Source organism: Coregonus lavaretus (genome assembly GCF_964263955.1).
Source record: "Coregonus lavaretus genome assembly, chromosome: 1".
NCBI lineage: Eukaryota > Metazoa > Chordata > Actinopteri > Salmoniformes > Salmonidae > Coregonus > Coregonus lavaretus.
The window spans coordinates 33,084,828-33,109,290 of record NC_139988.1 but is presented as its reverse complement, the minus strand read 5'-3'; the positions used below and the strand labels follow the sequence as shown (position 1 = coordinate 33,109,290).

At 44.6% G+C, this 24,463-nt stretch overlaps 1 protein-coding gene across 1 annotated transcript in view; it reads right to left on the bottom strand.

Annotated features, from left to right (window-relative positions):
- LOC311134805 (sodium/calcium exchanger 1-like) overlaps window positions 1-24,463 on the bottom strand; it is a gene marked incomplete at both ends in the record, with an annotated part of 795,938 nt that overhangs the window by 25,077 nt on the left and 746,398 nt on the right. The window contains 2 exons of the mRNA XM_084168588.1: window positions 1,479-1,627; window positions 16,541-16,647. Of these exons, the coding sequence (XP_084024714.1) occupies window positions 1,479-1,627; window positions 16,541-16,647 (256 nt within the window). The remainder of the gene's footprint in view (window positions 1-1,478; window positions 1,628-16,540; window positions 16,648-24,463) is intronic.

Below are 24,463 nucleotides of genomic sequence, written 5' to 3'. Positions count from 1 at the left end.
ATATAGGACACATTATATGACTGTTTTTATGTCTTTAAAACATATGTACTTGTCTGTAGTAATCATGTATTTAGAATAAACAGTGAGGGTAAAGGTTGGGCAGGGAGCTTGGGTGTTGTAAGTACTGCCTCAAGACCATGTAATGTAACTGCTATAGTAGCCAAGAGCCAGTCCTCGGGAGCTAGGTGATGATGCTGTCCACATAATATGATTATATCATAGGCCAGGGGATAGAGGGCGAAGGCTCAGTCTGTTACTGGGCCTTTAGCTGCAGTCCTCTCTTTGATAAAGACTGGTTCCCAGAGGACCAGGAGCAGGCGTTCCTAGAGCACACTCAGGAAAACAATCGTCATCACAGCCCGTATAGATTCCCAAACAGGAAAAACAGGATTTCTCTCCCTACAGAAGTACACAACTCCTCCTCCTCCTCGATCCATCCCTTCCATCATCCCTTCTTTCACTCCTGGGATGACAGCTGGATAGCACCCCCCTTCTCTCTTCCATCACCATCGGAAGGAAAATCCAATATTCCCTTCTTTGGAAGGAAACTTCAATGGTAATTGAATTGACTGAAGCTTTGGAAAGTAAATGGTGGGATGGTTTAAACTCAGGTTTATGCAGGAATGGACAACTACACTACTCTCTCCGGCTCTGCTAAGGTCTCTGAGATAACGTATTGATATTTGGAGAAATAGAGGGACTCAAATTAATCCACTGTCCAATTCCTAGCTTGGTGTGTTGGATTGAAGTTGTGCAGTCCCTGAAGAGCAGAGAGGAGGAAGAGAGGGAAATCAGATAGGCTACCTGCTCCTCTACCGTCTGCAAATCACCTACCTCCTCCTCCCTATCTGTTAGCCCCAGGCAAGGGATTCTGGGTATTGGTTGACATTAATCTTAAAGCAGCAAAGTTGCAGACTACCGTCTGAAAGTTGAAGCTCTTTTGAAGCAGCCACTTGCTATGACTCTGAGGTTAGACGCAATTAAACTCTCCAGCCCCCCCCCACCCCAGGATATAGAGTACTTCAGCCAGCTATAGGATCCATAGGACCCCTCCCTCCCACAGCCTCCCACCCGACCTCACAGTGAGAGCCACTCCAGTAAGAACAGGACACGATCCGTCAAGTGCTCACAAGCATCCACCCATCAGTTGATGCCTGTCTGAAGAGTGTGTGTGTGGGAGAGAGGGAGAAAAGAGCATGCACATTTCTGTGTGCACACACACACACACACACACACACACACACACAAACACACACACAGACCTAAATATTCATGATAATCACATCTATGTTTGTCTGAAGAGTGTGTGAGTAAAAGAGGAGAGTATGCACGCACATGCACACACAGTTATATCACTCCATGATTATTACATATACATGTACTGTATGTCTATCTGAGAAGTCTCTGAGGAGTCTCTGAAATGAGTGCATTACGTGAGAGAAAGGAAATGGAATATGTGCAAACACACAAGCACACACCTTAAACTCATAGGATTCCTCGATGATGATTTCAAGTTTGACGTGGTCCCCAAGCGTGGGTCGACCCATATCAGCGATGCGTTGCTCCTCATCATCCACTCCTGTTAACTGCACCACCTCTTCCACCTCCTTCACAGCCACCTCTGTAGCTGAGAGACAGAAGACGGTGGATTGTGATTGACACCCAGGACAACTTACATGTTGTGTAGTAATATTGTGGAAGCCATAGACATGAAAGTGGTACATTTAAGCAATAAGGCACGAGGGGGTGTGGTATATGACCAATATACCACGTCTAATGGCTATTCTTAAGCACGACGTAACGCGGAGTGCCTGGATACAGCCGTTAGCGTGGTATATTGGCAATATACCACAAAACCCCAAGGTGCTTTATTGCTATTATAAACTGGTTACTAAAGTAATTAGAGCAGTAAACATAAATGTTTTGTCATACCCGTGGTATACAGTCTTATATACCACGTCTGTCAGCCAATCAGCATTCAGGGCTGGAACCACCCAGTTTATAATGTGGAGTAAAATATGCTTTCTTGTTTTTCCACACATATGTGTTTACTTAACCCTTATTTCGCCAGGTAAGTTATGGTGAGCAAAATTCTCTTTAACAGACAGTTTCAAGAAAAACAACATGATTCTAACCATTACAGCTCCCAACCTCCAGAAGAATAATAGGTAATTGAACAGGTGACAGTAAAAGCTGTTTAGCTCCGACCCTCCACTCCCCCCTCCCTCCCCCATCGCCCACCACCTCCAAGCCATCATATTCATCACAGAGGGAGGCAGCCGAGGAGTGCTTCCACATTCCCAGCAAGGGAAATGAGAATACTATGGGAATGGGCCCTGCAGTTTCTCCCTGACAGATGGGCTCATTCCGCTGGGTTGGAGTGGCGTTGGGAGTAGGGTAGGATGGAGGGAGAGGAGAGGAAGAGGCTTATGATGATTGCTGAGGTGATGGGGTAGCAGGGAGGGATAACAGCAGGGGGGATGGGGCAGGTTAAACAACATCAATGGGTCCTCTGTAGCTCAGTTGGTAGAGCATGGCGCTTGCAACGCCAGGGTTGTGGGTTCGTTTCCCACGGGGGGCCAGTATGAAAAATGTATGCACTCACTAACTGTAAGTCGCTCTGGATAAGAGCGTCTGCTAAATGACTAAAATTAAAAAAATGTTTTTACAAATGTTCATGGTGGGGTTACGGTGACACAACTAACGAAGGTAAATAACACATAGAACCAATACAGCTATGCAGTCCTCCCTGCATATACCTTTGACCAGTATTTGAGGAAGACCTGGCTGCTTGGCTTGAAAAAACAATAACATATTGTGCTATTCTCCAGCTGCCGCTGGAGGCAGCTATTTATGACATGGTGTCATTAAGGCTTTGAGGGAAACAATTTCTTATCATTAGTAGAAGGATTGAGTCCATCAATGAGTTGCCTTCATTTATAGTTTTTTCTTGGTCCTGGTAAATGTGCATGCATCTCTGTCACAGTGGAAGGATCTCACTAGAGGTCTCACTCAGGGTGGAACAAATGTCCTCCCCACTGACCTCTAACCAGTGTGGAACACACTGCCTACTAGTGTCAGCCTCAGCCCATACATCCTCAAACTGATCAGAGGTCAGTGTAGAACAAGGTGAGTGCATCTCAGCTATGGTAAATCTGCAGAGCTCTCTTGAAAAGAGACCCTGGTCTCAATGGGACTCCCTGCCTAAATAAAGGTTAAATAAAGGAGAAGTGGTTTCTACAGTGGACAACTGCACCAAATTGCCAATAGTGCAGTCATCCCAATGGCATACTTTTATTACTCATATTATAGGGCTCTTGAAATCCACAGGAATGTCTTTGGAAGTAACTATCAAATATAAATAAAAACTAAACCAAATATAACTAGACTTAAAAACGTTCAAAATACCATGTTGGGTGAGTGTACAGTACACCCATCATTAAAGGCCCAATGCAATCTTTTTTTTCTCTCAATATCAAATCATTTCTGGGTAACAATGAAGTTACTTACTGTGATTGTTTTAAATCAAAATTGTAAAAAATAAAATAAAAAGCTTCTTAGCAAGAGCAATTTCTCAAGCAAGAATTAAAGGAAAACTCCACCGAAAAACTATATTTTGGTATTTGTTTCATTAGTCCATTGTTGACATAATCCCAAAATGTTTTGCTTGTCAGCACTCAAGTTTTCAAGATATGCAACTTTCAAAATACAGAAATCATCCCCGTATGATGCAAAATGCATAATTCGGTGATGATTTCTGTAATTTGAAAGTTACATATCTTGAAAACAGGTTGAATTTAAAATGTCACTCCGTGATAAGTGTCACTGACTCAAAGTCACAAGAGGGTAGAACATATTTCAAACGTTGCTTGTTAGGGGGAGGTAGTTGCAGTGGTCAGTGCAGTGTTCAGTCCTCAAACCTTCCCTCCAGAATGCTTTCAAAGGTGAACGGGAGGAACTGTTTATACTAAAAGGGCATTATCCTAATTTTCACAATTTCACAGTATTGTTCCAACCTCATAGTGTGGAAACAATGTATATATTGGCCTCTGGAACTGCCGTTCTGCTGCCAACAAGGCAGAGTTCATCTCAGCCTATGCTACCCTCCAGTCCCTCGACTTCTTGGTGCTGACGGAAACATGGATTACCACTGAAAACACTGCTACTCCTACTGCTCTCTCCTCGTCTGACCATGTGTTCTCGCATACCCCGAGAGCATCTGGTCAGCGGGGTGGTGGCACAGGAATCCTCATCTCTCCCAAGTGGACATTCTCTATTTTTCCCCTGACCCATCTGTCTATCTCCTCATTTGAATTCCATGCTGTCACAGTCACTAGCCCATTTAAGCTTAACATCCTTGTCATTTATCGCCCTCCAGGTTCCCTTGGAGAGTTCATCAATGAGCTTGACGCCTTGATAAGTTCCTTTCCTGAGGATGGCTCACCCCTCACAGTTCTGGGGGACTTCAAACTCCCTACGTCTACCTTTGACTCATTTCTCTCTGCCTCCTTCTTTCCACTCCTCTCCTCTTTTGACCTCACCCTCTCACCGTCCCCCCCCCCCTACTCACAAGACAGGCAATACGCTTGACCTCATCTTTACTAGATGCTGTTCTTCTACTAATCTCACTGCAACTCCCCTCCATGTCTCCGACCACTACTTTGTATCCTTTTCTCTCTCGCTCTCCTCCAACACTACTCACTCTGCCCCTACTCAGATGGTAATGCGCCGTCGCAACCTTCGCTCTCTCTCTCCCGCTACTCTCTCCTCTTCCATCCTATCATCTCTTCCCTCTGCTCAATCCTTCTCCCTCCAATCTCCTGATTCTGTCTCCTCAACCCTCCTCTCCTCCCTTTCTGCATCCTTTGACTCTCTATGTCCCCTATCCTCCCGGCCGGCTCGGTCCTCCCCTCCAGCTCCGTGGCTTGATGACTCATTGCGAGCTCACAGAACAGGGCTCCGGGCAGCCGAGCGGAAATGGAGGAAAACTAGACTCCCTGCGAACCTGGCATCTTTTCACTCCCTCCTCTCTACATTTTCTTCATCTGTTTCTGCTGCTAAGGCCACTTTCTACCACTCTAAATTCCAAGCATCTGCCTCTAACCCTAGGAAGCTCTTTGCCACCTTCTCCTCCGTGCTGAATCCTCCTCCCCCTCCCCCCCTCCTCCCTCTCTGTGGATGACTTCGTCAACCATTTTGAAAAGAAGGTTGACGACATCCAATCCTCGTTTTTTAAGTCAAATGACACTGCTGGTCCTGCTCACACTGCCCTACCCTATGCTTTGACTTCTTTCTCCCCTCTCTCTCCAGATAAAATCTTGCGACTTGTGACGGCCGGCCGCCCAACAACCTGCCCGCTTGACCCTATCCCCTCCTCTCTTCTCCAGACCATCTCCGGTGACCTTCTCCCTTACCTCACCTCGCTGATCAACTCATCCTTGACCGCTGGCTATGTCCCTTCCATCTTCAAGAGAGCGAGAGTTGCACCCCTTCTCAAAAAACCAACACTCGATCCCTCTGATGTCAACAACTACAGACCAGTATCCCTTCTTTCTTTTCTCTCCAAAACTATTGAGCGTGCCATCTTTAGCCAACTCTCTTGCTATCTCTCTCAGAATGACCTTCTTGATCCAAACCAGTCAGGTTTCAAGACTGGTCATTCAACTGAGACTGCTCTTCTCTGTGTCACGGAGGCTCTCCGCACTGCTAAAGCTAACTCTCTCTCCTCTGCGCTTGTCCTTCTAGACCTGTCTGCTGCCTTTGATACTGTGAACCATCAGATCCTCCTCTCCACCCTCTCCGAGCTGGGCATCTCCGGCGCGGCTCACTCTTGGATTGTGTCCTACCTGACCAGTCGCTCCTACCAAGTGGCGTGGCGAGAAGCTGTCTCCGCACCACGTGCTCTCACCACTGGTGTCCCCCAGGGCTCAGTTCTAGGCCCTCTCCTATTCTCGCTATACACCAAGTCACTTGGCTCTGTCATATCCTCACATGGCCTCTCCTATCATTGCTACGCAGACGACACACAACTAATCTTCTCCTTTCCCCCTTCTGATAACCAGGTGGCGAATCGCATCTCTGCATGTCTGGCAGACATATCAGTATGGATGACGGATCACCACCTCAAGCTGAACCTTGGCAAGACGGAGCTGCTCTTCCTCCCGGGGAAGGACTGCCCGTTCCATGATCTCGCCATCACGGTTGACAACTCCGTTGTGTCCTCCTCCCAGAGTGCGAAGAGCCTTGGCGTGACCCTGGACAACACCCTGTCATTCTCCGCTAACATCAAGGCGAAGACCCGATCCTGTAGGTTCATGCTCTACAACATTCGGAGAGTACGACCCTGCCTTACACAGGAAGCGGCACAGGTCCTAATCCAGGCACTTGTCATCTCCCGTCTGGATTACTGCAACTCGCTGTTGGCTGGGCTCCCTGCCTGTGCCATTAAACCCCTACAACTCATCCAGAATGCCGCAGCCCGTCTGGTGTTCAACCTTCCCAAGTTCTCTCACGTCACCCCGCTCCTCCACACACTCCACTGGCTTCCAGTTGAAGCTCGCATCTGCTACAAGACCATGGTGCTTGCCTACGGAGCTGTGAGGGGAACGGCACCTCCGTACCTTCAGGCTCTGATCAGTCCCTACACCCAAACGAGGGCATTGCGTTCATCCACCTCTGGCCTGCTGGCTCCCCTACCTCTGCGGAAGCACAGTTCCCGCTCAGCCCAGTCAAAACTGTTCGCTGCTCTGGCACCCCAATGGTGGAACAAGCTCCCTCACGACGCCAGGACAGCGGAGTCACTCACCACCTTCCGGAGAGATTTGAAACCCCACCTCTTTAAGGAATACCTGGGATAGGATAAAGTAATCCTTCTACCCCCCCCTTACCCCCCCCCCCCCCCCCCCAAAAAAAAAAAAAAAAAAAAACATTGTAAAGTGGTTATCCCACTGGCTATAAGGTGAATGCACCAATTTGTAAGTCACTCTGGATAAGAGCGTCTGCTAAATGACGTAAATGTAAATGTAAATGTAAAACACAGGAAAATCACATTTCTGACTGCACTAGGCCTTTAATCTGTGCAGTCAGATATTTTACAAGCCCTCTAATGATATATAAGAGGATTAGATCATAATGACTCAATTTCATGAGATCTTGTCAAGTGTGGTTAAATAATGAGATAATTAAAGGCCTTTTTGCTGAGGTATTCTCCACTGTGTTAATATCATTAGGGGCTGTTATATGTATGTTGGCGGAGGGATATCAAGCTACGTTTGGCCCATTAGGTTTGTCAGAGGTGTATTTGGTGGAGGGATTCTCACTGGTATCCAGGGCATTAGCTACAATGTTACTGTGACAACCTGAATGCCTGTGCAGCTAGTTGAGCCATATAATACAATAACACTCTGCTGCTGTGATGGTCTGTTCATAGATAATAGTGGAGGGAGGGGAGAATTAGGACAGAAAACCACCACAAACTTACAGAATCAAGATCCAAGAGCATTTTCTGTGGACATTCTAACAGCAAAGCCATTGTTGTATTCATGTACAGTGTCAATGTTTCCCCTATATTCATTTAGCAGTGATAAAAACGATATATACTGTACAAAAATATAAACGCAACATGTAACAATTTAATTGATTTTACTGAGTTACAGTTCATATTAGGAAATCAGTCAATTTAAATGAATTCATTAGGCCCTAATCTATAGATTTCACATGACTGGAAATACAAATATGCATCTTTTGGTTAAAAAAAATGGGCCTCACAATGGGCCTCAGGAGCTCGTCACTGTATTTTTGTGCATTCAAATTGCTATCGATAAAATGCAATTGTGTTCATTGTCCGTAGCTTATGCCTGCTCATACCATAACCCCACCGCCACCATGGGGCACTGTCGACCACACGTCGCCATACACGTGGTCTGCGGTTGTGAGGCCGGTTGGACGTACTGCCAAATTCTCTAAAATGACATTGGAGGCGACTTATGGTAGAGAAGTTAACATTCAATTCTCTGGCAACAGCTCTGGTGGACATTCCTGCAGTCAGCATGCCAATTGCACGCTCCCTCAAAATTTGAGACATCTGTGGCATTGTGTTGTGTGACAAAACTGCACATTTTAGAGTGGCCTTTTATTGTCCCCCAGCACAAGGTGCACCTGTGTAATGATCATGCTGTTTAATCAGCTTCTTGATATGCCACACCTGTCAGGTGGATGGATTTACTTGGCAAAGGAGAAATACTCACTAACAGGGAATTTGTGCACAACATTTGAGAGAAATAAGCTTTTTGTGCGTATGGACAATTTCTGGGATCTTTATTTCAGCTCATGAAACATGGTACCAACCCTTTACATGGTGTGTTTGGATTTTTATTCAGTGTACAGTGTATATATTTACGATTATTTCTGCTGAAACACTATTTTAAAGGGATAGTGCAAGATTTTGTCAATTAAGCCCGTTTTCTACTTACCCAGAGTCAGATCAACTCTTGGATACCATTTTTATGTCTCTGCGTGTCAACTAGCATTAACGCAATGACTGGAAGTGTATGGGAACAACTAGCAGTTCCCATAGACTTCCAGTTGTTATGCTAACACTAGATAGCAATATCTCGCAAAACTACATTCAACTTCCTTTAAAAATTCTCCCTACAGTGCAGTGGCGTGCATCAGTTATATTTCAGATGGTGTTAACATCAAATTTTTAATGCATTTTGGAGTAGAATGTCCTTTTAAAAAGTCACCAGAAGTAACATTCTCACAGTTCTACAAAACAATATCTCCCCCCACCACACCCAATACCTTTGCCACCGCTGCTGAAAAAAATCATAGGGGAAACACTGCAGTGTTCTACAGCATTCTACATGTGCCCTGTGAGGCTGGAAGGATGTTCTGTCACTATATTATACAACTTGTCAAGTTGTGAGAGGAAGATGTTATGTCATACCATGACCTAGTTGTCACCCCCCTGAACCCATGGGCCCATGATGACATCACTATAAGCTGACATGACTTTGTAGTGAAAGGATATGGGCCTACTGTGACTTGTCCTATTAAACTGTGTGAATTCACATGTCATATAAAACAGACATTGTCTTGGAGACTGGGTATGGATATGTAAGCAGAGAAAAATCCTGCTATTATCTAATACAAACCACACAGGGTTCTATTGCCTCTATGCTCTCTTTCTCACTTCCTCTCTCGCTCGCTCCCTCTCTCCAACTCTCTGGCCCTCTCCCTCCCTCCCTCCCTCCCTCCCTCCCTCCCTCCCACTCTCTGGGTCGCGTGGCGGTAATTCAGAACCACCGCTGTCCCACGGCCCAGTGCAGTGATCTGATTTGGTGCGATGGGAACCATTCAGAATGCCATTTCCAATTCGCAGCGGAGCAGTGCATTGTGGGTTAGCGTTAGCGCCAAAGCCATTCGTTCCCCTTCGTCACCCCACCATGGGGCCATTCAAACCCAGTCACACTGGCGCAAGCAGAGGAGGGCTGAGGTAGAGGGGTCAAATCAGGACCAAAGACTGTGGAGGAGGATATTGGAGCTACTTTTCCCATTACTCATAAGGGTGCTTTAGTATGGCTCGGTGACCAACCAAATTTGTACTGTATATGCTGCTGTCTTGACTATGTACCGCATGAACAATGAGATTATTAATCTCACAGCGACAACCTGGATAAATAAATATGCTTTCAAAATGTGTGAAATGAACCGGTGCAGCTCAACATAGCCTATTACTGACTGAGTGGGATGAAAATGTTACAAAACAGTGTCCAAGGCCAAATCACGCCAGCTGAACAGCATGTAAGCCTTAATTACCATGAGAGTGTGGTGTTAACTGTGTCTAATGAGTGACTTAATGAACTCAATTAAAGAAGATGTGAGTCTCAGGTGTAATTACTACAGCCTCAGTAACCTTGTTATCCATCCCCTTCCTCAGAGTGGTGGCTACCGCACCGTGCCGCCGCAGAATACATCTGATTGACACTGGAGGGATGGAGGGATGGAGGGAGGGAGGGAGGGAGGGAGGGAGGGAGGGAGGGAGGGAGGGAGGGAGGGAGGGAGGGAGGAGGGATGGAGGGAGGGATGTGGGATGGAGGGAGGGAGGGAGAGATGGAGGGATGGAGGGATGGAGGGATGGAGGGATGGAGGGATGAGGGAGGGAGGGAGGGAGAGAGGGAGGGAGGGAGGGAGGGAGCAAGTGATGGAGGAACACTGTGTTTTCTGTATCTCTGACGCTCTCAATCATCCGTTCGACATGCCGGAACAGAGGTTTGGTTAAGCCTCCTCTGTCTTTCTCTCTCTCCCTGTTTATTTACCTGTCCTCCTCCTATCTTCTTTTCTCTCCCTCTGTGTGTTTCTCTGTTGTGTTAATCCTCTCAGTGTGTGTTCATTGTGTTTTGATCTATGCTTCTCCAACGTCTGTGGTTGAGTGAGAGTTCAAATGTGCAAATTCGCCTTTTTGGGGAAAGCTATTCTCTCTCTTCTTCTTTTTCTTTGGGAGGAAGAGTGCAGAAGGCTTAATGCGAGCTGAAGGCTGCGGACCATCGCGAGGTTGCCATGCTTTGATAATCTGGTTTCAGAGGAGAACAGAGAACATCTAAACAGAGTGAGGGGAAGATGAGCGTAGCTGGAGAGGGGTGTAACAAGATCCCCTACCAGTCCAGTCCATCCCCCACCTCTGTCTTTAGATGAGCTAGGGAGTGTGTGTGTGTGTGTGTGTGCGTGCATGTGTGCCTGCATGTGTGTATGTCTAGAACCACCCAGTCTGGAGAATGCTCTCATTTGGTTCTGTTTAGACTGAGCTATGTATTTTGTACAGCTTTTCCATAAGAGTCAAGCACAGCCCACCCTGTCATCCAGAGTCAGACTGTATCCACTGAAGCCTATCTGACTGCAGGGATGAGGCCTAGTGAAAACAATGGAACTCTATCCTACTTCAGAGGACATTCACAGTTAAGAGGCAGTCTAAACAGCATCTGGGTCTCATGTCTTGGGCTAGCTTGACCATGTGGACGATTTGAAGCTTTAAGGCTTAATAGCATCTGTATTATATTCAAAATAATTTAATACAAATGTGGATGTTGTAGAGTTTTTAAATGATATTAATAATCCAGTACTCATACTCTCCCAAACTATGGAGGACAGAGTATAATTATCCTGTTGAGAGCCAATAGTGTTCTAGTGAACTTTTGTCAGAGAGGGTTTGTACAGTAGCTCACTCCACAAATACTGTAGCAGGTGTGAAATTGCTGCAAAGATGGTGTGCAGTGGCACAATCATTCGTACACTGGGTTGTTACAGTATTTCATTCTTAAAACCCTTTCCTGCAGTCAAATGACCAAATCACCCTCTAGTGGCCTCATGGATGGAATGTTATTAATATTTTTCATAATTTCATAATTAATAAAATAAATAAAAAACATGTATGTATATAAAGTGTAATATTGGAATGCAAACTCAACATTGAATACATTTCAACTCTATATCTGACATATTACAGGTGTCTTCTTTTTTTAAGCCCATAACCATGTGTGTGAGGTGTATACTTTTGTTTCAAAGTAGATTTGTTTAAGACTACCAAGAAACACTGTATGACCCTGATTTAGCACACTGCAGTAAAAGGTTTTAATAATGGCTATTGCTGCAGAGACGAGGTGAATTTGAGTATAGTACAGTAGTAATGCTAGTAATTGCCCTTGATGGTTACAGTTTCTTTGGGGTGGGTTTATTTCCATCAAATCTTCAGTGGATTGACTCCTTAAGACAATGTCAATCCTCCCAAACGATTATGTCAAGAACAAGCTAGTGGTGTGAGACTATTCCTGGAGGGATGAGTGCACTTGGAGGCCAGGGCAACTCTCTCTAAAACTCCATCTTCAGTCTAGCCAATTAACCATTGTCACGACTTCCTCCGAAGCTGCCTCCTATCCTTGTTCGGGCAGGCTTCGGCGTTCGTTGTCACCGGCTTACTAGCCACTGCCGCTCCATATATCATCATTCCATTTGTCTTGTCTTGTCAATTACACACACCTGGTTCTTATCCCCTCATTAGTACATGTATAAGTGTTCCCTCTGTCCTCCTTGTCCTTGTGGGTGATTGTTATTTGTGAGTTGAGTGTAGCTCGGTTGAGCTACCCGTACCTTGTATTTCCGGGGATATTGTTCCCCGTGAGCCTGTATTTTGTTGACGCTATCCAGCATAACTGTGTCCTACGGAATAAACTCTGTATTCGGTGATTTACCCTCCTGCGCCTGACTAATTCAAATCACCTCTCACAACCATACCAACATATTACAAATCTCCCATACACAGGGTAAATGCATATTTACATAACCCATGTCATAAACATAGTTTAGTTTTTAGTGTAATTAATGAACCCACACATTTTCAGTCTCATTAACTCAGTACAGGCGACACATACCAGTGTATCGTGGCTCTTGTAAATGCCAACACACACAAACATATTCACAATGAAGACACTCAGGGAACAAACACAAGGCACTTAAAAGCAATTGAGAACAGAGAAGAAAAATAAATAAGAGCAGGGGGGAAGAGAAGAAAGAGACTTCCCACAGCTGGAAAGACAGGGAGGACAGGGGGGTGAAACGCATGCAGATGAAGGCGGGGATCCAGAGGATACAGAGGAGGATCGTACAAAGACCCCAGTCACATTAAGTTCTGCTACACCAGGCCAGGCTGCTGTCAGCACGGATCACTCACTCAGACAGAGAGAGAGGCATGCTGGGAGAGATGCTGGGGCCTGGGGTTCTTTGGAAGGCCACACTGTCTGTCTGTCTGCCTGACTGCTTGTATGTCTGTGTCTTAATGCCTTACTATTGTGCCGTAAGTATACAAGGTGAATCATATCAGACATGTTTCTGTTTGAGTGAATGTAGGTTACATTTCAGGATAATTTATTTTTTCACCTAACTCCAGTTCTCTTTCTTTGGTGTTGATTGTAAATATTTGAAGTAGTACTGTACTTAGCTCTAAGTATAGCACACGAAGCAATGCCACATTTCTGTCTATAAAAGAAACCCCAATCTCCGTAATGCACAAGGATTGAGAGTGCTAATTGTGAACAAACACATTGCCAGCCTTAAATCTTGTTTTGGTTGTGTTTCCCTCTGAGGCAATCAGAGTTTCACATTAATTAGTGGCTGTGTTTATCAGGGGAAGCGGAGGTACTTCAGGGACAGCAGCTGTTTGACTTTCCACTTCTGCATGGAGCCTTTGCTGGGTCAGTGGGCCTTAAAACAGTGTCTCTCCTCAGTCTCCCTACACGACTGGAGGCTAATGATTCTAACGGAGCTAGCTGTGCTAACAGTGTTGGCAGGGCACTAATTAGTGTTTGCTTGTTGGACTCAGTAAGTCATCGGCCATTCTTTCTGATCGCTCCCTCCAGAGGCCTGCTGGGGATTCATGGACTACATCTGTGGCTGTGTGAGTGGAGACACACGCACGTAAGCGCACACACACCAGTGGAGGCTGGTGGGATGAGCTATAGGAGGATGGGCTCATTATAATTGCTGGAATGGAATAAATTGAACGGTATCAAACACATCACACAAATGGAAACCACATTTGACTCCGTTCCATTAATTATATTCCAGCAATTAAAAAGAGCCCATCCTCCTATAGTTCCTCCCACCAGCCTCCACTGACACACACACACACACACACGTGAGTACAAGCATGCACATACATACACAGACACACATGCACACACACACACATATGCATGCACGTGCCACACACACACACACACACACACACACACACACACACACACACACACACACACACACACAAATTCAGATGGAAGCAGACACACCTGCCCACCTAATAGACAGACATACACATGTAGACACACACTAGCTGTTAGGAAAGCACACTGTACGCATCACCACACTAGCCAATCATATGCGCATACACACACACACACACACACACACACACACACACACACACACACACACACACACACACACACACACACACACACACACACACACACACACACACACACATCCAAAGCAGTGAGGATGAGAACAGTTTGTTTTTGCTGTGTTCTAATTCCAGGAGAGCATAACTCAAACATTTTGATCCAGCAGCGTGCAGCTGGCCTGAACCGAGCGGTTCAGCGGTAGTTACAGTCCACTCACATCAGATAGATCCATCCATAACTGCGCTTGTAAAAGATAACGCTATAATAGAATAATTAGTCCACAAACTATATGGCCATTACTGTGGTCTGTCAGAGCCCTCCCCCTCGGACACGTAATGGCCGCCCAGAGACGCAGCTTCGGCCCTATATCCCTCACTCTGCTGTGCAGTTAACGAACTATAACAGGACATGGCAGGGAAACCAGGGGACAATAATCACCACATAACAGACGAGACTGGGTAGGGACACTGGTGGGCTTAATCAGAAGGACAGAAGGGACATCAGGGGGACCAGTAGGTTGGTCATAAATCTCCCAGCAGCCACCAGCATCTGCAACAACACTAAAACACACAGCAAACACATTAGCATCACTGCTTATGGCAGCGTCTGTGTACTAACAGGTTGAATCCTATTCCTCCTGTTGTTAAATAAAGGCTGTTAAAGCTTTACGCCAGAGAAAGGGGAGATTAAATTGCACATCTGTAATCGTATTTGCTCTGTAATGATCTGGCATCGCTAGTCTGGATGTGACTTTGATGTTCTTTTATGACTTGTCAGGTTGTCCTGGTTCACAGAGGAGTCGGGTTCCTTTGTTTGATCTTTACCCTGTAATCATTTTTTATTCAACCTCCCTCTTTGATCAGCATATATCTTAAATCTTTATCGGGTTGTATCATTAACATGGCGTTATTAATAAATAGATCAGTAGTGATAATCCTAAGAACATTTCATATCCATAAATGATTGAGAAAAAGGAGTGGAAAATTAATTTGTGTTTCAGAGATTAAAACTAAGAAGGTTATTATGAGGTTCTAACTGTGGTACATGATAAACACAGTGGAACAGACACACAATCTTGGCCAGGAGAGGTGGGTGGTATAAACAATCTAATCTGTGCAATTATCTCCACTGTTTATTTCTGTCACTGCTGTTGATAAATATAAGATAATGCAACCTTGTGGAAAGGATATCCTGTAATCTTATTGTACTGACATGACATCATTAGAATGCCACATTTCAGGCCTCCCGAGTGGCGCAGCGGTCTAAGGCAGTGCTAGAGGCGTCACTACAGACCCTGGTTTGATCCCGGGCTGTATCACAACCGGCCGTGATCGGGAGTCCCATAGGGCGGCGCACAATTGTCTCAGCGTCATCCGGGTTGGGGGAGGGTTTGGCTGGGGGAGCTTTACTTGGTTAATCGCGCTCTAGCGACTCCTTGTGGCGGGCCGGGTGCCTGCATGCTGACCTCGGTCGTCAGGTGAAAGGTGTTTCCTCCGACACGTTGGTGTGGCTGGCTTCCGAGTTAAGCGGGCGGGTATTAAGAAGCACGGTTTGGCGGGTCATGTTTTGGAGGACGCATGACTTGACCTTTGCCTCTCGAGCCCATTGGGGAGATGCAGCGATGAGACAAGATCGAAACTGGGGAGAAAAAGGTGGTAAAACATTTTATATATATATTTTTTAATGGCACATTTCAGTCGGGCATATTTTGGACACCCCGTCCAGTGCACATACAGTACAAGTCCACTAATGCACTAATCCACTAATGCACTAATGCAGTGTCGGAGGAGCATTGTCTTTGTAGGAGTGAATTCTTAAGGTCATCGGACACAGGAAGTTGAGCAAAGTGTGAATCGCAGTTAGCCAGGCGGGAGAGAGAGAGGAGAGGAAAGGTGTGAGTACACTGAGTCAAATAGAGACTTTGGAAGAGGAGAATAGATTAGAACAGAAAAGTGAGGGAGAAAGTAACAAAGTAAAGGAGGAGAGAATAAAAGAGAAGAGGAGAGGAGCCAAATGAGCTCCAACTCCAGTGTGTTCAGTTTTCAGCAGTCTCACACCTGTCCAGCCTCTCGTTCTCCAGTAGGGCGTCTGCAGCTCTAGGGTGAAGTAGCTGTGCTTATCATACTCCTCACGGTCAAGTATTTTAATGGCTATGGTCTTCCTGCAGGGACACAAGACAACAAGGCAGGGGGGTTGGAACCATGCATGTTAAACACACACACATACACACACACACACACACACACACACACTTGACCAGTCGTGGGAATGAGAGGTGGTGACACAAGGTGGGCCACTGAAAGTTCACTTCCGCTGAGGGCACACTGAGTGGCAGATGAGCCCGCTGCGTGATGTGTATGTTGATGTTTGTGTGTGTAATTGGAAGTCCTACTCTTTCCTGTTGTGATGTGAATGCTCTCTACCTAGCAGCCTCCTGGCCCTCTTGGTGCCGCCTGCTGGTGTGAATGTGCAGTGCAGGGCAACGCAGTGCCGTGCAGTGGATGCCAGGCCCAGGGTCAGAGGTCAGAGGTCAGGGTAGAAGATTCTGACCCCCCTCCACCTGTACCCCCCAGGACTATCTCCCCCACCTTTACTGTCATTGGTCTCCATCAGGCGAGGCTCTCCGATCTCCACGTAGAAGGTCTTGTTTTTCTCATACTCTTCGTCGTCAATTATTCTGACCTTTATAAATTTGCTAAAGGAAGAGAAGAAGAGAAGAGAAGGAAGATACAGTGAGGAAATGACAGGTCGGAGTATAAAAGTAGGAAACAGAGAGAGTCAGAACAGAACACAGGCATGCAGCAGGCAGAGATAAACCACAGTTTGTTCTGAAAGACAGCAGGTGGATGGGTAGAAAACGGAGATGATTTTGAATATACTTTTTAATCAATGATGGAAAAATGTCACTCCATCATAATCACATATCACGCTCAAACCAAGCAATCACATTCTGAAACGACTCTGCCAAATCTCTTATTACACTTGATGATGATAGCAACTATTTGAATTTCCGGTACACACACATCTGTTGAAGTGGGGCGTCAGGTATTGACTATTCATAATTATAAACTGGGTGGTTCGAGCCCTGAATGCTGATTGGCTGACAGCCGTGGTATATCAGACCATATACCATGGGTATGACAAAACATTTATTTTTACTGCTCTAATTACGTTGGTAACCAGTTTATAATAGCAATAAGGCACCTCGGGGGTTTGTGGTATATGGCCAATATACCACACCCCCTCATGCATTTCTGCTTAAGTAGATCTGAGTATTTTTAAGGTTCAGCCCAGAGAGGGGTCTGACAAACTGATTCTAGAACTGCTGAGCTGGCACTCTGACTGGCCCAATGCATAATGACTCACCATCACCCACGGCAACACAGTGGGATACTGTATGCAAAACACCTCCCCTCACAAGAGGTCACACTGTATATCGTTCCATAGGTATGTTAACACCACGACCACACCATTCACTGGCCCATACTATAACTTATGTCACGACAACAGCAAATACCATTCATTTATCTGCAAAAACACACAACCATACATTACAGTTACACTATCTATTTGATTGGTGCAACTGCACTCATAGTCACCCTGTCTTTTTAAGAGACCTTGCACTGTATGTTTTGTTAACATCCAAAATCCTGTTCAAAGGGATAGTTGTCTCACTTCCACTTTTTGTACTGTTGTCTGTATAGGCTGGGTGTGTACCGCCGTAAGACTCTGTCTTGTTCACTGTGTGAAAACAGCCATTTTGTGCTTGTCTGACACCAGTAAAGTTACACTCACTGCTTTTAATACAGCATATTCTCTAAATGTAAAATAGTTCTTATTATTCATTTGGTATGTGAGTTTGTGTGCCCCTGGGTCTTTGTGTGCGTGTTCGTGTGTGTGTGTAGGTGTACATGTTTGTCCTGTGTGAGCATTTTCATGTTGAGGCTGAAATGCTGAAGGACAACCACTTTTAATTGTATCTGTTTTCCTACCCCCGTCTCGTGTCTCGCTTCTCTCTCTCTCTCTCTCTCTATCTCTCTGACCCACTCCTCCCCGACCCCCTCCTCCCTCCTCTCGAGCTGCAATGGCAGTCAGATAATCGCCTCTCTGCTGCATAAAATCACTCACTCTGTTTCCTTCTGCAAGGACCTAAATTCTCCTCTTCCTCTACAAAACCCCTCCTTGCTAGACATTTTCCCCAACATCCAGGCATCCAGATATTCCCTTCTGCTGTATAACCGGTCAAACTAATCCAAAACACATCATTTACACCTCCTAATAAACTCCCTCGCCCCATAACAAATCCAGCTCACCTCCATCCCATCTGTAACAACACTAAGTGACCCCCCTCTCCCCTCAAACATCTAACTACTTCCTCTCCTTAACAATACCCACAGAACACACCACTGCCAACTCTTGTAAAGTGAGACAACGGATTACATTTCACATTGAATCCAAGGAGACAGAATCAAACTGTTGACCTCTTGATGAATCAAAGGCTTGAGTAAGTCCCAGTGTTGGTTTTGGAAGCGGTCTTGGACAGAGTCAATAGGCTGTTATCAGGAAGGGCAGTCGCTATTGGTTACAGATTTTGACCAGAGCCTAATCTCTTCCTATTGGTCCAGGAGTGACAAGTGGTGATATCCCAGTGGGCAAAAATTGGTTGAATCAACGTTGTTTCCACGTCATTTCAATCAAATAATTAAATGTGATGACGTCAATTTGCAAAAAGTCATCAACGTAAGGGAATATAGTATTTTTTTCACCAAACTTTTAACCTAAATCCAATGTCATGGTGACATTTGTTGTTGATTTCATGTTGAATTCACATTAGTTGACAACTCAACAAAATGTACATTAAAACTAGATGTTGAAATGATGTCTGTGCCCAGTGGCATAGTACTAATGGTCTGGACCCTGAGGCAGACAGGGACTATGGATCACACACCGCATGTGCAGACACAGAAACAGCAAACATTTTTGAAATAATTAATGTTTACACTGTACATCTGAAAAGCTGTGAAATCACATTGGCTATGTGTATATGCCCTCTGTTCATGTTGAAAAGGTTGTGAGACCACCGGCCCCAGAGGCTAATCAAAACACCAGATGTCCTTGCAGTTTGATTGGCCCCACACTGGGACTACAGTACAGTCAGCCTGGAATCACAAAGCGCCTGTCAGGGGAGACCTTCAGAACATTTCTCTGCCCTCACCCTCACAAGGCATTACAATTCTTTTCCACTCCTCCACTCAGAGAAGAGTGGTCATTGCTGTACACATCAGGCCCATGTAGTCAGGGTGTACTAGCAGCTGTATGAAATGCCCATGGAGAGAGGCAGCAGAGGATGGAGTGAGAGAGAGAGAGAGAGGTTGTGGTTTTTTCTTTTACAATGTCTTCACAGCTGGTAGTGTATGTGACCAATATAAACATTGTGAGCTCTCTCTCTCTCTCTCTCTCTCTCTCTCTCTCTCTCTCTCTCTCTCTCTCTCTCTCTCTCTCTCTCTCTCTCTCTCTCTCTCTCTCTCTCTCTCTCTCTCTCTCTCTCTCTCTCTCTCTCTCAATTCAATTTCAGGGCTTTATTGGCATGGGAAACGTATGTTAACATTACCAAAGCAAGTGGAGTAGATAGTACACAAAAGTGAAATAAACAATACATATTAACAGTAAACATTACACTCAGAAGTTCCAAAAGAATTTCAAATGTCATATTATGTATATATATATATATATATATATATATATATATATACAGTGTTGTAACAATGTGCAAATAGTTAAAGTACAAATGGGAAAATAAATAAAAACAAATATGGGTTGTATTTACAATGGTGTTTGTTCTTCATTGGTTGCTCTTTTCTTGTGGCAACAGGTCACAAATCTTGCTGCTGTGATGGCACACTGTGGTTTTTCACCCAGTAGATAAGGGAGTTCATCAAAATTGGGTTTGTTTTCTAATTCTTTGTGGATCTCTGTAATCTGAGGGAAATATGTGTCTCTAATATGGTCATACATTTGGCAGGAGGTTAGGAAGTGCAGCTCAGTTTCCACCGCATTTTGTGGGCAGTGTGCACATAGCCTGTCTTCTCTTGAGAGCCAGGTCTGCCTACGGTGGCCTTTCTCAATAGCAAGGCTATGCTCACAGAGTCTGTTTGTGTACATTGATTTTATAATGTTGTATGTTTTTCCCCCAACCCCACTTTCCATCAATTTGTATAGCAGACCCTCATGCCAAATTGAGTCAGCTTTTTTGAAATCAACAAAGTATGAGAATCTTGATTCTAAGATTTGCATTTGATCATGTATATTTTTTTGCTGTTTGTTCTTTGTTATAGGGCCAAAAAGATTGGAGAAGTGGTTTACCCATACATCTCCGTTTTGGATAGATAGCTCTTCGTGTTGTTGTTTGTTTAGTGTTTTCCAATTTTCCCAGAAGTGGTTAGAGTCTATGGATTCTTCAATTACATTGAGCTGATTTCTGACATGCTGTTCTTTCTTTTTCCATAGTGTATTTCTGTATTGTTTTAGTGATTCACCATAGTGAAGGCGTAGGCTCAGGTTTTCTGGGTCTCTATGTTTTTGGTTGGATAGGTTTCTCAATTTCTTTCTTAGGTTTTTGCATTCTTCATCCAACCATTTGTCACTGTTGTTACTTTTCTTCTTTCTTTTTAGATTTGATAGGGAAGCTGAGAGGTCAAATATACTGTTTAGGTTTTCTACTGCCAAGTTTACACCTTCACTTTTACAGTGGAATGTTCTGTCCAGGAAGTTGTCTAAAATAGATTTAATTTGTTGTTGCCTTTTTTGGTAGGTTTCGACACTACTTTCCTTCCATCTTTAGCATTTATTAATATTATTCAGTTCCTTTGGGACATCGTCTGTGTGATGGTGTTCAAACGTTTTTAGTGATAAAATAAGATCAATTATCCAATTAGGCTGTGTTTACCACTGAGTACCGCTGATTACCTTTCATTAACTGGGGGAAGGGCACAGTGGGGGGTTAAATCATAAATCATCATTAAATTACATAAGTAATGCTCTGGGTATATTTAAATTATTAAGTGAAATGCAAAAAGAAGAATAAAACTCCAACTCTTTTCAATCAAAAATTCACAGACACTGAATTTACAGTGATCTAGTATGTTATTTGTCTGGCAGATCAACTTCTATTGAAAAGTGTATATCCATCTGTTGTAGGGATCGATTCTACGGCCAATCTGTCACTGGTGTTACTTGAGAGGAGAGGTGGAAAGTACATCAAGTCAGTGCCATGATGCTCCCCCCCCCCCCCCACACACACACACACAGAGAAACCCAATCTGTCGATTAATAAATAAGTGAACATTTATTTCATTCATCGTTTTCAATGACAAATCCATGCACTCTACAATACATCCCTGGGTTGTTACAGCAACGCAGTGTTTGACCATCAAAACAGCTCTAGTGTAGATTGTTTCCAGATCTTGGCAAAATGTTTCTGGAGTGCCAGAGTAGAGTACATAATTAGGCTAGGGGAGAGTGAGATAGATGTGTGTGTGTGTGTGTGTGTGTGTGTGTGTGTGTGTGTGTGTGTGTGCTGTGCAAAGATAACCCCCAGTCCCTCATGGCTGAGTATGTGTGTGTGTGTGTGCGTGCGTGTGTGTGTGTGAGAACACAGAGGTGTGATCTGCCAGGATATTGCATAAGACAGTGCTGATAATGAAATAATGACATTTATGCAGGGTGAGGTTCACACATGCAAGGTGAAACTCATGGCTTCTCTTGACTCTGGAGCAGTCACAGAGACACTGTACAGTCCAGTACTGATGGAAGGAAATCACATCACACAATCCCCTAAACACATTTAGGAATACATGCACACTCGCACACACACTATTGTAGCTATTCCATCCATTGAAATAGGAAAAAGTGAAATGGGATGTTGGCTCTTATGGCTGTATAGTTAGAGAGGGCAATAACATTAACCAAACAGACAGTTTCAGCACAGCTTTCATTTAATATAAAGTGTTTATTGGGAGTACTAGAGCAAGTCTATATTGTACACGATCAGTGTCATATCCAGCACACCACCAGTGTTCCTCTAATACTTACTGGGTCATGCATTGAATATATTCACTTCTCAATACTGTTCTGGTCATTCATCTTACTGTGTTGCGGTTGGAGCAGCGTGGCAGCATATTAACACACAAGCACAAGCACAGACACACACACAAACCGTTTTTATCTTAATATCAAATCATTTCTGGGTAACAATTAAGTACCTTTCTGTGATTGTTTTCAGTAAAATGGTCAAAAATAGCAATTTCTCAAGCAAGAATTTTGCTAGGACTGTCTGGGTGTGGTCTGAGTGGGGAGGGGAAAACTGAAAACTAGCTGTTATTGGCAGAGTGGTTTGGAACTCTCTTTCTTATTGGTCTATTAACTAATTTACCGCCTGGTGATGTCACCAGGCAGGCCAAAACTCCATCCCACCAAAACAGGCTGAAATTTCAGGCGGTCTTTTCAAACAGCTCTTACACTAAAAGGGCATTATCATCATTTTCACAATTTCACAGTATTATTCCAACCTCATAGTATGGATATATAACACAGGAAAATCACGTTTTGACTGCACTGGGCCTTTAAGGACTGGCTTCAATCGGCCACACGTTTATAAAACACAAAGCCCTTAATTGGTTGACTGCAGCTCCCTGGAGCTGGCCACAACACAAGCCACAGGGCCGCAGCCTAATCACAGGATATAGCCATTAAATGAAGAGCTAGTCCACACCAATCAGAGAACAGAACAGACACAACCAGCCCTCATATTACCGTATCAACCCCATCAACCCCAGAACCTCAGCATGCATGCTCTGTCTGTCTGTCTGCTCATCTTTTTGCCTGCCTGTCTCTGTGTCTGTGCATCTGTCAGCTGGGCTCGTAGAGGGATCTTTTTATAGAGTGACATTGAGACGGGCGTGGCCTGGGGGAGATTCAACCTCTGAACCCTAGTGTGGTACCACTGGGGTGGTACACTGCCCCTCAGCGATCGTAGGGGATCACAGCCACCACAAACACACATACACACACACACACACACACACACACACACACACACACACACACACACACACACACACACACACACACACACACACAGTGTAGATCTTCAGCTGACTTTGTTAGAAAAACCCAAAACATCCAAAACAACCACATCCTCATGCACTATCCTCAGGAGCTGTTTTGATGTTATTCATTCGAAAGCCTTTTTCCCATAGAGAGCATGGAGTGTTTACAAAGGAGCAGCCTGTCAATATCATAGCATCACGTCTGGGTGACACTGGTGTCTGAGGAATATGCCCTGTCAAGAGTGTGACACGCAGTGACACACACACATACACATACACACACAAAGCGCGCTGCATCAGAGGGGGGAACATTTCAGCTGAGCGTTGGGCTAAAGGGACACTAGCTGACATCTCTTCACATGCCTAATGGGAGAGATAGAAATAGACTCAGCACAAACCACCAAACGGAAAGTGAAGACATCAAACTGACTCACACAGACAGACCTACCACACAGACAGACCTACCACACAGACAGACCTACCACACAGACAGTACCTACAAACCCCACAGAGCCTCACTGCTTTATTACTACATTGATATGACTACATTAGCCAAACAAGGTGCTAATTTAGCTAGTGACACCGTACTGGCATAGCACACATAGCCAAATGAGTAGCTAACCTCAAACCACTGCTACAATAGCCAAACCAAGCACTAACTCTAACAGCCCCACAACACTTATAAAACAAGAGAGATTAAGATTAAAATCTTAACACTAACAGCCCCACAACACTTATAAAACAAGAGAGATTAAGATTAAAATCTTAACACTAACAGCCCCACAACACTTATAAAACAAGAGAGATTAAGATTAAAATCTTAACACTAACAGCCCCACAACACTTATAAAACAAGAGAGATTAAGATTAAGGTCTTAACTCTAACAGCCGCACAACACTTATAAAACAAACTATGATACAGTAGCTAAGAGTGCACTATACTAATGAAAAAATAATTCAAATGATGCTACCGCACACCAACCGAACTATACAGTAAATCAGAGCTCTCACGAAAGAGAGTGAGAGCAGAAAGAAAGAGAAAGAGAGAGAGAGAGAGAGAACAGAAAGAGCAGAGGGAGCGAGAGAGCAGAGAGATAAAGAGAGGGGGAGAGAGAGAGCAGAGAGAGAGAGCAGAGACAGAGGCCCTGTGGCTTGTCCAGCTTGTTACCATGGTGCTGTGAGCATTAGCAGGCGGCATGCAGACAGGCGAGGGAGGCAGTTTACTCCGGAGCAGGAGCAAGGAGTTAGGAGTTTCCCCTGTCACACACAGGAAGCAATAAAACGTAACACACAACAGATCGGGACTTATTTGGATCGGAAAATTGAGGTTAGAAGGGAACAAATGTTTTCATGCTCTGAAAAATGCAGTGTGTCAGTTTGGTGTTCCTCAGGCTTGTAAGTGTT